The 13,400-nt window shown below is 57.6% G+C and overlaps 1 protein-coding gene across 1 annotated transcript; it reads left to right on the plus strand.

Moving 5' to 3' along the window:
- The first annotated feature begins 299 nt into the window (after window positions 1–299).
- On the plus strand, window positions 300–8,694 carry LOC117647481 (cysteine-rich motor neuron 1 protein-like). The gene is made up of 8 exons (XM_034389237.1): window positions 300–494; window positions 943–1,062; window positions 2,695–2,850; window positions 2,940–2,999; window positions 3,135–3,306; window positions 3,907–4,109; window positions 5,462–5,776; window positions 7,640–8,694. Exons 1-8 carry the CDS (start codon window positions 431–433, stop codon window positions 7,852–7,854), a joined length of 1,305 nt encoding a protein of 434 aa, XP_034245128.1. The 5' UTR covers window positions 300–430; the 3' UTR covers window positions 7,855–8,694.
- Window positions 8,695–13,400: the final 4,706 nt, after the last annotated feature.

Here is a 13,400-nt window from a genome sequence, read left to right on the forward strand (position 1 = left end):
AGCAGTCCTTTGTGTTTGCCCTGCAGATGGCGTGGCCGTGGAGGTGGTCGGCGAGGAGGCGGCGGCTGGCGCGGCCCTGGCCGCTGGCCCCGGCCCTGACTCTGACGGCGGCCTTAACGGCGGCGGCCTCGACGGTGGTGGCCTCAACGGCGGCGGCCCCAACGGCGGCAGCCTCGTCGGCGGCCTCAACGACGGCCTCAACGACGGCCTCAACGGCGGCCTCAACGGCGGCCTCAGCGGCGGCCTCAACGGCGGCGTCCTCGACGGTGGCGTCCTCGACGGCGGCCTCCTCGACGGCGGCCTCGGCCCGGACGGCCCCGGCTGCAAGCGCGGCGACCGCTTCTTCCGGCCCGGGTCGACCTGGCAGGAGGACGACGGCTGCCTGTCGTGTTCCTGCGGCCGCGGAGGCCACGCGCGCTGCCAGGCCTTTATGTGCCAGGTCAGCTGCGACAACCCGCGCCGCGTGCAGGGCGAGTGCTGCCCCGCCTGTGACGGTCAGTACACTTTTTGGACCTTTCGGACCTTTTGGACCTTTTGGACCTTTTGGACCTTTCGGACCTTTTGGACCTTTTTGACCTTTACGACCTTTGGGACCTTTTCGACCTTTTGGACCTTTTGGACCTTTCGGGCCTTTAGGACCTTTAGGACCTTCCGGACCTTTCGGACCTTTAGGACCTTCCGGACCTTTAGGACCTTCCGGATCTTTTGGACCTTTCGGACCTTTTGGACGTTTCGGACCTTATGGACCTTTTGGACCGTTTGGACCATTCGGACCTTTCGGACCTTTTCGGACCTTTAGCCAGTGTCTAGAGTCCCAGATCTGTTGCAGAAACGCACACTCTGCCGAGCACTCTGCGTATCTTCTACACATCTCGGACTCTACCCGAATCGAAACCTTCCCGCAGCCGGCGTTCTGACGTCCCTCTCTCTCTCTCTCCGCAGGGCTGTCCGTGGTGACGCAGTCGCAGTCCTGCCCGTCGCTGGGGAACTGCACCCTAAAATGCACCCACGGCTTCGTCCTGGACGACGTGGGCTGCTACACGTGCCAGTGCCAGCAAGGGGGTAAGCCGCACCAAGTCGTCTCTCTTTTCGCGCAGGCGGCAAAAACGCTAGACGCGTTTTGAGCTCCAGCGTCGCTAAATGGCATGCACTCGAACCGAACGAGTGACCCCACCAATGGATTCCTCGTTCTGAGAGCAATCCATTGGTGGGGTCACACGTTCGGTTTGAGTCCCATTTAGCGACGCTGGAGCTCAAAACGCGTGAGTTTTGTCCGCCTCCACCGGTCTTCTGGCCCACTGTGCACAGGTACAGTCGAAGTGGACGTCCAGTCAGTCAGTCCAGCGGCCTCGAATGAGGGCGGCTTTCGTGCCTACAGAGACTACATCGCTGGCAACGATGTGCCAGAATGGGGCATGTTGGCCGTGTTGGTGGCAGACACGGCCACAAACACGTATACGCGTAGTTGTAGTCTCTCTTTGGTTGACCTCGCCGTCTCTCTCGCACGCTGGCCCGGCCTGCCTGGTCCCGTCTGGTCGCTCAGGGCGACAACGGGTAGCACACTGCTCTCCTTTGAACGGTTGGCGCTCGCACGTGCCTTCGAGCTCCGGGCTTTGCAGCTTTGCACTGTTATGTCATGTTAGAGCGCTCTGCCTTAAATTAACACCAAAAAGTCACACAAATTTAAATTTTTTGAGTCTTTTTGTTTTTATTCTTTGTTTGTTTGCGCCTGAGGTGGGTCAAGTTTCCTCCTCGGATGAAATTCACCCTATTGTGAGGTCATGGTTTTTGTTTTGTTATCCAGGCCTAAATTAAATCTGTTCTCTCTCCCAATTTTTTTCTTTTTTTTTCGATTTTTTTTTTTTATATATGGATCTTCTTTTCCCCGTCTGTTCCGTTCCATCAAAACTGAGCAGGACCAACTAATAAGGAACAAGCGAGCGGGCCGCCGACCCGGGCATCAGAAACAATTTCAACTTGAGTGGGGCAGGGCGGGGCGCGGCGCGGCTTGCCTGGCCTGCCTGGCTTGCCCAGGGTCGGAGGCAGAGTGGTCCGTCCGGGCCGACCCGGCCGGGCCCACCAGCTGCTAACTTCTCACTTTCTTCTGTTTGGCTTGCACCTGATGACGCCCCTCTCCCATTTATTGAAATCGCCATTTTGTTTACGGTCCCGCCAAGCTTCGCTCCGCACAGTGGGCCAGAAGCCGGTGGAGGCGGCCAAAACTCTAGACGCGTTTTGAGCTCCAGAGTCGCTAAATGGGACTCGAACCGAACGTGTGACCCCACCAATGGATTCCTCGTTCGGAGAGCTATCCATTGGTGGGGTCGCACGTTCGGTTCGAGTCCCATTTAGCGACTCTGGAGCTCAAAACGCGTCTAGAGTTTTGGCCGCCTCCACCGGCTTCTGGCCCACTGGGCTCCGCCCGCTCCGCCCGCAGCGCCCCTGGCGGGGATCAGGGGAAGCAGCTGCTGTACCGCCGACAGGGCCGCGGGCGGGGCGGGGCGGGCACTAAAGCGATGTCGGTGGTGCTCACCGCGGCGACCGCAAAGAGTTTCACTCAAAGGAATAAAGCTAAAATTTTAAATACTTACATCCCACATACGATTTTACTGTAAAGCGACGCAAAGCGAGATGATTAAATTTTTCTCCCTCATGCCGAGCCGGTGTTTGAACCCGCCGTCCCTGTGTCCACAGCGGCGTGCACACTGGAGTGCCACGCGGGGTACGCCCGCGACGCGGCCGGCAACGAGCTCTGCGAGTGTGCCTGCCCCGCCATGGAGAACTGCAGCAAGCGCTGCGCGCACGGCTACCGCAAGGACGCCAGCGGCTGCAGCCAGTGCGCCTGCCTGCGTCAGTACACCAGAAAAAAAAAAAGAAAACGAAGTACGACCGAGTCATGCGTGACGTGTTTTTGGTTCATTTTCTTTCTTTTGCTGCAGCTGGCGCGGAGACGTCTCAGCCCGTGGTCGGCGAGGGGGCGCCGCCCAAGAGCTGCGCAGGTACTTGTTCCTCATTTACGCTTAAATCATTGTGTGTGTGTGTGTGTGTGTGTGTGTCTGTCTGTGTGTCTGTTCAGGTGTGCACGCGCGTAAAACTAATTTTATTTATTTGTTCGTTTTCATTTTTCCTTCCAGACGCGGTCCGGGAGCGCGACGACGGCGAGTACTGGTGGGACGGGTGCCGGGGCTGCTACTGCTGGGGCGGGGCGACGCTGTGCGAGCTAGCCTCGTGCAAGGACGTGCCGTCGGCGCTGCGCCGCATGGCGGACCACGCGCTGTGCGACTCGGCGTCCGCGGCGTCGGCGGCGTTCGCGGGGCTGGCGGCGGGGTGCGCGTCGTGCCGCTGCCTGCACGGGCGCGCGCTCTGCGAGGAGACGGCGTGCCCGCCGGCCGCCTGCCCGCACCCGCTGCCGCCGGACCCCATGGGCTGCTGCCCCACCTGCCCGGACAGGTACGGTACACTGCGAGAAAAAACAACAGGGAGTCCTGTTAATTTTTTCACGGCGTCGCTCTGTACCCAAAACCACAGTGAACTCCGTCTTTTAAAAGACGGAGATCGCTGTGGTATTATGTGTTCATCTCTCTGTTGTCCGAGCGGCCAATGCCACATCGGGACGGCATGGTCAAAGTCTCATAGGTCACCGTTGGGTCCCCGAGGACGTCGAGGGGCACCTCACAGGGTCCCCGACGACGATGCGAGCATTTTAGACCTAGGTTCCGACCATTCGTTGAGAAGGTCTCATCAAGATCTACTCGAATCAAGAATAAAAAAAATTTCTTGGTCAACCCCCTTTTTTCAAGATCCAGTTGACCAATCAGGATAGTTTTTTCTCGCAGTGTATCGGGTTCGACTCCCGGCGGGGCCCGCTTTGTTTTCGTTTTTCCGGAGTGGCTAACCGTGTTGCAGCGCGCCGCGCGAGCCCCCCTCGCCGCTGCTGCGGGGGTCGGGCTGCGCGGGCCACCACGCGCACGGCACGTCGTGGCGCGAGTCCGACTGCCGGTCGTGCCGATGCGTGCACGGCAGCACCGAGTGCTTCGAGCAGCGCTGCGCCGCGCTGCACTGCGACCTGCAGTTCACGCCCAGGGGCATGTGCTGCCCGGCGTGCCTCGGTAAGCCCCTGCTGCCCAGCCTGCCCAGCGCACAGTGGGCCAGAAGACCGGAGGCGGCCAAAACTCTAGACGGGGTTTTGGGCTCCAGAGTCGCTAGATGAGAATCGAACCGAACGTCCCAGCTTAAAAATCCACTCATGAAGTCGAGGTGGAAACAGCGCATTCCACCTAGAAAGTGGCGATTCCACCTTGAGAAGAAGGTAATTCCACGTGGATGACGCCTTTCCACGTGGGCTTTGTAGATTTCCGCCCCGACTTATCTGGGTGGAAAACGATCTGTTCCACCTTGACAAGGTTTCCATGTGGAAGTCGCAAATTTCCACCCCAGCTTTACTAGGTGGAAATAATTCTTCCACCTGGGCAAAATTTCCGAGTGGAAATTAGAATCTTCCACCTGGTATTGTTATTGCCCGTGCGTTGAAGTCTCCGAGCCATTTTAAGATTTCCTCAATAATATGTTAACCTTCATAGCTATCTTAAATCTATGAGCGGAAATGGGTGTAGCGCGAGGGGGTAACGACTGGTTAATTTCGTGTCAGCCGGATTACGGATTACCCCGGATTACCCCGGATTAACCCAAAATTACCACCGGATTACAACAAAAAAATTCCTGGATTACCTTTGGATTTAGCAGGATTACCCCGGATTACCTCAAAATTTTCCCGGATTACCCCGGATTACCTCAAAATTTTGGGTTATCCGGATTACGGATTACCAATTTGCTGTCAGCCGGATTCCCGAAGTCGTTACCCCCTCGGTGTAGCGTGAAAAGTTAGGGTGGAAGGACCATTCTACTCTTGAGTGGCGACGTACCGAGGGCTGACTGATGGACTCAAACACATCTTTCATATTCCGCCTGGAATTTCATTCCACCCAAGTGGAATCCATGTTCCACCCAGGTGGAATCCACTGCAACGTGGAAAATACAATTTCCACCTGGGATGGAAGGGCCACCTTGTAAAAGTAACCAATTATCACGTTGTAAACTGTTTCCACCCAGCCATTTCCACCTGACCCATTTCCACCTTACGTTTTCCACCTAGAAAGTAGCAAGTGGATTTTTAAGCTGGGGTGTGACCCCACCAATGGATTGCTCTCCGAACGAGGAATCCATTGATGCGGTCACACGTGCGGTTCGAGTCCTGTTTGGCGGCTCTCGAGCTCAAAACGCGTCTAGAGTTTTGGCCGCCTCACCGGCCTTCTGGCCCACTGTGCAGCGCTCTGTCTCTCTCGCACCCACACGGGACGCCCCGCGAGTGCGAGAGAGACGGAGCGACGACTCTACGTCGCGCAATAACTCCCGAGTGTCCAGGTCGTTAATTTTAATCTTTAATCCGCACCTCTTTCCCCAGGCGACGGCTCCAAGCTGCCCCCGAAACTCGCCCCCCAGGGGACCCTGCCGTCGCTGCCCCTGGACGGCGGCCTCGGCGGCCTCGGCGGCCTCGGCGGACGGGCCGGCCGGCCGACGGGGACGTGCTGGTGGCGCGGCCAAGCCCTGGCCCCCGCCGACGAGTGGTTCCCCGACGAGTGCACACACTGCCAGTGCGACCCGGCGGGCTCGGGCTCCAGCACCTGCACCCAGGTGGTGTGCCCCGCCGGCCCCGCCTGCAGCAGCGCGGCCAGCAGGGCCTCCAGCCGCGCGCCCTTCTGCTGCCCGCCCTGCCAAGGTGAGCCTGCCCCCGCCTGTACAGTGGGCCAGAAGACCGGTGGAGGCGGCCGAAATCCCCGACGCGTCTTGAGCTCCAGAGTCGCCAAACAGGACTCGAATGGAACGTGTGACCCCACCAATGGATTGCTCTCCGAACGAGGAATCTATTGGTGGGGTCCCACGTTCAGTTCGAGTCTCATTTAGCGGCTCTGGAGCTCAAAACTCGTCCGGGATTATTGGCCGCCTCCACCCGGTCTTCTGGCCCACTGTACCGTCTCTCCTTTGCATGTTATGCCCTTTTTTTGTTTCGTGCTGGTGTGCGAGTTGAATTTTTCCATCGATATTTTTCCTCGGTTGCGTGCTTCGCGTGCCACACTGATGGGCCAGGTGACAGGTACGGTCTCGACTTGCCGACCTCGCGGCATGGCGCAAACGAGCCTGGTCACGACACTGGCGCCTCCCATTTTCGTTTCGCCACCATTTCCCCCCACCCCCGCCTCGGACCCGGACACGATACACGTGAACACTCCATTTTTGCAGCGTTCCTCCTTCCTCTCAATTACTGGTTCAGCCTCGCGCCTAAGCGGGGCCTCGTAATTATTTCGGTGCCCACATCGTTAGAGCTTTTATCCGGCTGATGGCTTTCGCCGCTTGCGCATGGACGTGTGCGGCCGGGCCCACAGTGGGCCAGAGGACCGGTGGAGGCGGTCAGAATCTCGGACGCGTTTTGAGCTCCAGATTCGCTAAATGGGACTCGACCCGAGCGTGTGACCCCACGAATGGATTGCTCTCCGAACGAGGGACTCATTGCTGGGGCCACACACCCGGTTCTAGTCCTGCTTAGCGACTCTGGAGCTCAAAGCGCGTCTAGAGTTTTGGCCGCTTCACCGGTCTTCTAGCCCACTGTGCGGTCGGCCCGGCGCGAGGCTAGCTCGGCTAGCAGTGAGGGTGTCCGCAGTCCCCACGGGCCTGCATGGCCCATAATGGGGCCCTCGAGAGTGATTTTCGCCCCTCCCTCGCCCTCCTATTTCTATTTCTCGTCCGTCCCACCGACACACACGCCTTGCTCGTTTTTCCGTCCGGGGCTTTACTCTCATTTCTGTGCCTCGCGGGGCTTTACTCATGAAAGGATGCAATTATTTTCTCTTCTTCGGATCGGAGCCCCGCGCCCCGAGCCCCCGCCGGCTGCTTCCGAGCTGTCTCTCTCGCACCCTTACGGCACGCCCTGCGAGTGCGAGAGAGACAGAAGGCAGCGCTCGGAATCAGCCTGCTGCATGGCCTAATGCCGTGCGCGTCGCGTCGCCTCGCGTCGCCTCGCGTCGCGTCGCCTTCCGACGAGTAATCAAAGTTTTTCCCTCAAGGGCGAGGCGTAGGAAAGGGTTGCGGGGCGCAAGGCTCGCAGGGCTCGCAGGGCACGCAGGGCTCGCAGGGCACGCAGGGCTCGCAGGGCTCGCAGGGCTCGCAGGGCTCGCAGGGCTCGCAGGGCTCGCAGGGCTCGCAGGGCTCGCAGGGCTCGCAGGGCACGCAGGGCTCGCAGGGCTCGTTGACGAGATAGACACACCGCACTTGGCCTCGTCTCTGGATAAGCCGAGCCGCATCGTACTGCGCTGCCTGTTTTTTTTTTTTTTTTTCTAGCCTTGAACCACGTTGCCCCACTGTAAGAAAAAACAAATCAACCATTTTTTTAAAAAAAATTATTTTTTTATTTTTATTTTTGTAAGTTAAAGGAACCGAAACTCAAATAGTTGTAGTCGATTTTTACTAACGTTTTTTTTTTTTTGGGGGGGGGGGGAGACCGAGTGACTTTTGCGACCCAAAGTTCCAAGCGGTGTCTTGGAAAATGAACCAGATGAGTAATCGCAATGCAATGGGTTGGTTGCAGACGGCGCCGGCGGCGTGACGCTGCTCGTGTCGCTGCTCGTGGTGGTGGCCCTGCTCGTGCTGGTGGTGCTGGCGCTGGGCTACTTCGTCTGGCAGCGCAACCGGAGGCAGACGCTGCACATCGCCCGCGCCGACGCCGTCCGGCCCAACTGCCAGGCCCGGCCCGCCGCCACCTACACCTACAACATGATCCCGCCGCTGTCGCGGTCAGCCTGACCCACCCGCTGTGTTTCGGCACCTCGATTCCATTAGCCTTCTCTGTCTCTCTCTCTCTTCGAACAAAGATGCGGCATTGAGTGTCCCCCCCTCCTCCTCTGGCCCCGCAGCGCGCGCGTGTGTGTACCCATGTTTACCAAGAACCCTCTCAGTTGTGTGTATCTTCTCGCAAAGTTTACTAAAACTACGGTTAAGTTATTATCGCCGGTAGTGTATTTCTTGTAGAGGTTGTAGGCACCTACGGTATCTATTTATTCGCATAGATTTAGGGTAGTGTTTATTTAATATTGTGAACAAATATTTTATTGCAGTTAGTTTCGCACGTAACGACAGGTTGCAGTATTAAATCACAAAACGTCCTTTTACACTATTCAAGTATTTTATTTTTGTTAGATTTGAGAGGAGTCCTTTCTAGTGACCCGTGACACGTTAGGCTATTTTAGGTATATTTAAGATTGACTGGCTTTTTGAATGAGTCACATGTGATTTTATGTTATTGTGATAAAAGTAGATAAATAGTGACTTTTAGAAACTGTTAAGTCTGGTAAGCGAACTAAAGATAATCTAATTATTTTTAAAAGGAAACCATTAAGTAATTATATTTTTCAACCTGCTTTCATGTTAACAGTTGAGAACATGATGCAAAAGTTAAACAACATAACTGTGAAATAATATGTTACATTAAAATTATCACATGCCACATTACAGCGAACAAATGTCACCTCATGTATTCCTCCTTTTTTTTGTTCTCTCAATACAAATCTGTCCTAAGTCCGGCACAATATTAATATTCCATTTACTCTGGAAAAAAAGCAATAAAAACCCTGATCAAAACTTAAACTCCCATTTTTTTGTTTTCCCTTTGAATCCTCCCATAGCAAACGTGTACATTCATTCACTGCCAAGCAGACACCGATTTCCTGATTCGAACCCCGGCTGCCTTGGTCACATGGTTCGTGCTGTCCTCCAGCAATCACTCTTTGCCCGATACAGCAATCAATCTCTCCAATCTCTCTCTCTCTCTCTCTCTCTCTCTCTCTCTCTCTCTCTCTCTCTCTCTCTCTCTCTCTCTCTCTCTCTCTCTCTCTCTCTCTCTCTCTCTCTCACACACACACGCACACACACACACAGTCGCGCGCGCGCCCTCCAATCGAATTGGCGCCATCAAGGGGCGCCTTATTCGCAGTCTAAATAAAGCCGTGTGTTGATTAGATTCCGCTTTGATCGGCCACTATGAAACGCGCTCGTCTCCCCGCCGCGCTGCCGCGCTGATCGAAAGCACGGCCGCGTGGAAGGCGCCACCAGCACACTGCTTCCGTCGTTCTGTCTCTCTCGCACTCACGGGGCGTCCCGTTCAAGGTGCGAGAGAGACAGAGCGACGTAAACGACTCTCGGAAGCAGTGTGCAGCCCGCCACCGAAGCAAGGCGGAAAGAAAAACAGCGCGCGGCAAGCCGGGCGAGCATCCACCCATCCATCCAGCCGGCACCCAGGCCGCGTCGCCTCGCACCCGGGACGGCCCGCGACACCTCTAAATCCGAGTAGACGATGGAGTACCTCCACGCGGCAGTTCACCCGAGCTTACTTCTAGGACAAGCACATCGGCATGGACCTGGACACACCCTCGGGAACACTGCGGTCAGGCGAGCGGATCAAATTCCTCATTTTTAATTTTTTTTTTCAGTCACATTTTGAAAGAGAGTGGCGCGCGTGGCGTCCAGCACGAGTGCGAGAGAGACAGCGACGTGCCGGTGGCGCAGCCGCAGGGCCGCGGCCGCCGCGGCCAGAGCGGCGTCCTTCCTCAGTCACAACATTCCGGGGGCACCGCGGTACCGGGCTGCGGCTAGCACGGCTGGCAGCGCTGGCAAGGCTGGCCCCCTCCACCGCCGCCGACGCCGCCGCCGCCACCGCGGCCACGGCATTTGGCGAGTCAGTCGCCGGCGAGGGGCACCCCCGCGCTGCCGCCAAGCCGCGCCGCCAAGCCTGTAAACCTCGGTAAACCGGCACCGGACCGGGTTTTCGGCGTTTTTTAGTCTCCGCGAAAAAGCCGCCCTCCCCCGGGGGCGGGTCGGAGTGATTCCTTGTGTGTGTCTGCCTCGCCGGGCCTCGCCTGCAGCGGCTTTCGATTATGCACGACGGCGCTGACGGCGGAGGCCCGGCCGCCAGCCCTGCCAGCCCCGCCAGGCCCGGGCTAGCACCGCCGCCACCGTCGGCAGTCGGAGCCACTGCCGCATGATGGTGGCCCCGCCGTCGCTGTATCGGCTCAGCCTGCAGAGGCTGGCCGTCCTGGTAGACAGGCAGGGCCTGCAGGGCCAATCTGGACAGCTCCCCGCCAACAAGAAGGGCGCGCTCGACGACCTAGGTACGCGGAGACAGACAGGCAGAAGGGCGGACAGACAGACGGACTGACAGACAGACAGGCAGGGTGTGTGCGGCAAAGAAGAAGATGCGCGAAGCAGCGACAAAAGCGGGTTGGAGTGAGAAATACGGTCTATCTATTTACTCTGGAACCGAGCGCCCGCTGCCGGTGCCGCTGCGAGTGGCTCTTGTTGATGCTTATCGACACGCCTGCATGTCTCCCTGTCACTCCAGGCGCGGCGCCGCCGCCCTGGCAAGCTGGCAGGCAGCGCCCCTGGCAGGCAGGCAACAAGTTGCACAATGCAGTACGCACTCAATCGGCTGCAAGATGGATTGGCGGCTCTGCGACGGCAACGCGGCAGCCTCGCTGTTGTTGTGTGTGCTGCGCTGTGCAGCCGCATCGGCGACTGGGAGGGGGAGGGGGTGGGGGAGGGGCCGCGCGTGACGGCCCGAGAGTCACGGGGATGATATTGTTTCGGTGCGCTGCCGGGCTATGGCGCACAGTGGGCCAGAAGACCGGTGGAGGCGGCCAAAACTCTAGACGCATTTTGAGCTCCAGAGTCGCTAAACAGGACTCGAACCGAGCGTGTGACCCCACTAATGGATTTCTCGTTCGGAGAGCAATCCATTGGTGGGGTCACACGTTCAGTTCGATTCTCATCTAGCGACTCTGGAGCACAAAACGCGTCTAGAGTTTTGGCCGCCTCCACCGGTCTTCTGGCCCACTGTGCGGGCCCCATGGGCGGGTCCCAGGCTCAGAGACGCTGAGCCTCAGAGTGCTCCGGATGAAACGACGCCGGCATGTGCAGCGGCGGCGGCAGCCCAGTGGAAGCAGCTGCAGCACAGTATTAGCAGCGGCTGCTGCTGCAGGCTGGGCCGAAGGGCCGAGGGAAAGGGCGGTTGAGTCGCCGGGGCCGCACAGTGGGCCAAATCCCGGACGCGTTTTGAGCTCCAGAGTCGCTAAGCGGGACTCGAACCGAACGTGTGACCCCACCAATGTATTGCTCTCTGAAAGAGGTATCCATCAAACGAGGCAGGAGACCGATGTAAAATCTCGGTCGCCGCTGTTTCCGGCCGTCGAATGAGTCACTGGCCTGGATTTCGCAATCTCGCGATTTCTCTGGCGTGTTTGGGTCCCTGTGCGCGTGCCGCGGGTTCGATTCCCCGCAGCGCGGCGCAGCGCGGCCCCGCATTGCTCGCCTTTCTCTCTTCCCAAGTGTAGCGCTGCCACTCGGAAGCTTCGCGCGGAGAGCGGGGGAAAGAGGGGGGGGGGGAGAAAGTTGGCCCCACAAATAGAACGCCCCCGCGCCGCCCGCGCCGCCTGGTGCCAATAATTCCTTGCTAGTTATTTCAAACTTTGAAGGGGAGAAGAGAGAGTTGCCCCGGCCACATCACCGGAACGAGTTTTTCCTTACTTCCCGCGTCTCCGCGGCCACCTCTCCTGGGCCACCTCTCCGCGACGGCCAGTTAATTTTGGCGCGAAACGTCGTCTTGACGGAGGGCCCGTCAGACTTCGGCCCCACGGGGGGCACCGCACGCGGCGCACGCGGCCACGCACAGCCACGTAAAAAAAGAATTTGTTGTGACAACGAAAATGTATGTTGATTTTGGGATAGCTAAAAAAAGTTGTTGGGCGTACTACCAATTTGTTGTCAGAACGAACATTTCGTTCTGACAACGAACTATATCGTCAGGAGTACTAAACACAATAAAAATGAATGTTTGTACTCCTAACGAATAATTTGTCGTGAGAGCAAAGTGTTCGTTCTCACAACAAATTTATAGTACGTCTAACAACTTTTTTTTTGCTATCCCAAAATCAACATACATTTTCGTTGTCACAACAAATTCTTTTTTTCCGTGAGTGGGCCGGAAGAGCGGCGGAGGCTGGTTGAAATCCCCGACGCGTTTTGAGCTCCAGAGTCGCTAAACAGGTTTCGAACCGAACGTGTGACCCCACCAATGGATTGCTCTCCGAATAAGGAATCCATTGGTGGGGTCACTCGTTCGGTTCTAGTCCTGCTTAGCTACTCTGGCGCCCAAAACGCGTCCAGAACTTCGGCCGCCTCCATCGGTCTTCCGGCCCACCGTGCCACGCCACCACGCGACCCGCGGCCGCGAGTCTTGGAGGCTCCGGGGCGGCCGAAAGGCAAGTTCCGTCGGGACACGTCCATAAACCATGCGGCCACTTGGGGGTAGGGTGTCCACGTGGTCCAAACTTAATTAATTCAATATTAAAGGCACGGCCGGCCAGCCTGAGTGGCAGGGTGGTGCTCGGAAATCAGTCACGTTGTTCAATGGCCTCCGACCGAGCGACGTCCCACACTATCGGAAAGCAACTCAACTTCCTGATTTTTCCACATCTTCTTCTTTATTTATTCCTGTTCTAACTTTTCGCGTGGCCACCCTATCCTGTCGTTCATGTCCTAAAGTGGCGCGTGGCCACCCTATGCTGTCCGCAGCCGGCTCGGTGGTGGAGGAACTGCTGCTGCAGCTGCTGCTCGTGGACGGCGGCGGCGCGTGGCCACCCTAGTCTCTGTCCTAACGTGGCGCGTGGCCACCCTATGCTGTCCGCAGCCGGCTCGGTGGTGGAGGAACTGCTGCTGCAGCTGCTGCTCGTGGACGGCGGCGGCGCGTGGCCACCCTAGTCTCTGTCCTAACGTGGCGCGTGGCCACCCTATGCTGTCCGCAGCCGGCTCGGTGGTGGAGGAACTGCTGCTGCAGCTGCTGCTCGTGGACGGCGGCGGCGCGTGGCGCGACCGGTGGCGGCCGTGCCTCACGCCGCGCCTGCAGTGCTGCCCCGCGGCCTGGGACGCCGCGCTGCTGCGGCACATGGCCAGCCGATGCCCGGTAAGGGAAGACCCCCCGCCACACTAGACTAGGGGTACGCGCCGTTTAGTCTGGGCGCGTAGTGTGGCTGAGCGATGCGAATTGACATAGTTTGTGCACTTTGGACTTTGCTTGAGTAGATGAAATGTCCATCTTAAGGGCTCATATTCAGTGAACTTTAGACCAGGGGGTTTAAAAGGAAGTGATTTTCGTTATCAGAACCCCCAAAAAATGCTGGGATCAGTGTCCCAAATCCATTTAAAAAAATTTTGGGCCAAAATTGGTCAAAATTCGGTTTTAAAAGTGAGTCTGGGAAAAGTTTGAAGGTCATTTTTGAGTTCAGCACACCAAAAACTGCAGG

This window comes from Thrips palmi, unplaced genomic scaffold, assembly GCF_012932325.1.
Source record: "Thrips palmi isolate BJ-2018 unplaced genomic scaffold, TpBJ-2018v1 HiC_scaffold_2, whole genome shotgun sequence".
Taxonomy (NCBI): domain Eukaryota; kingdom Metazoa; phylum Arthropoda; class Insecta; order Thysanoptera; family Thripidae; genus Thrips; species Thrips palmi.

Coding starts and splice junctions, on each gene's coding strand:
- LOC117647481 (XM_034389237.1), top strand. CDS start 431: ATGTGCCAGGTCAGCTGCGACAACCCGCGCCGCGTGCAGGGCGAGTGC. Junction 2,851..2,939: donor CAGCCAGTGCGCCTGCCTGC/GTCAGTACACCA, acceptor CTTTTGCTGCAG/CTGGCGCGGAGACGTCTCAG. Junction 4,110..5,461: donor GTGCTGCCCGGCGTGCCTCG/GTAAGCCCCTGC, acceptor CTCTTTCCCCAG/GCGACGGCTCCAAGCTGCCC.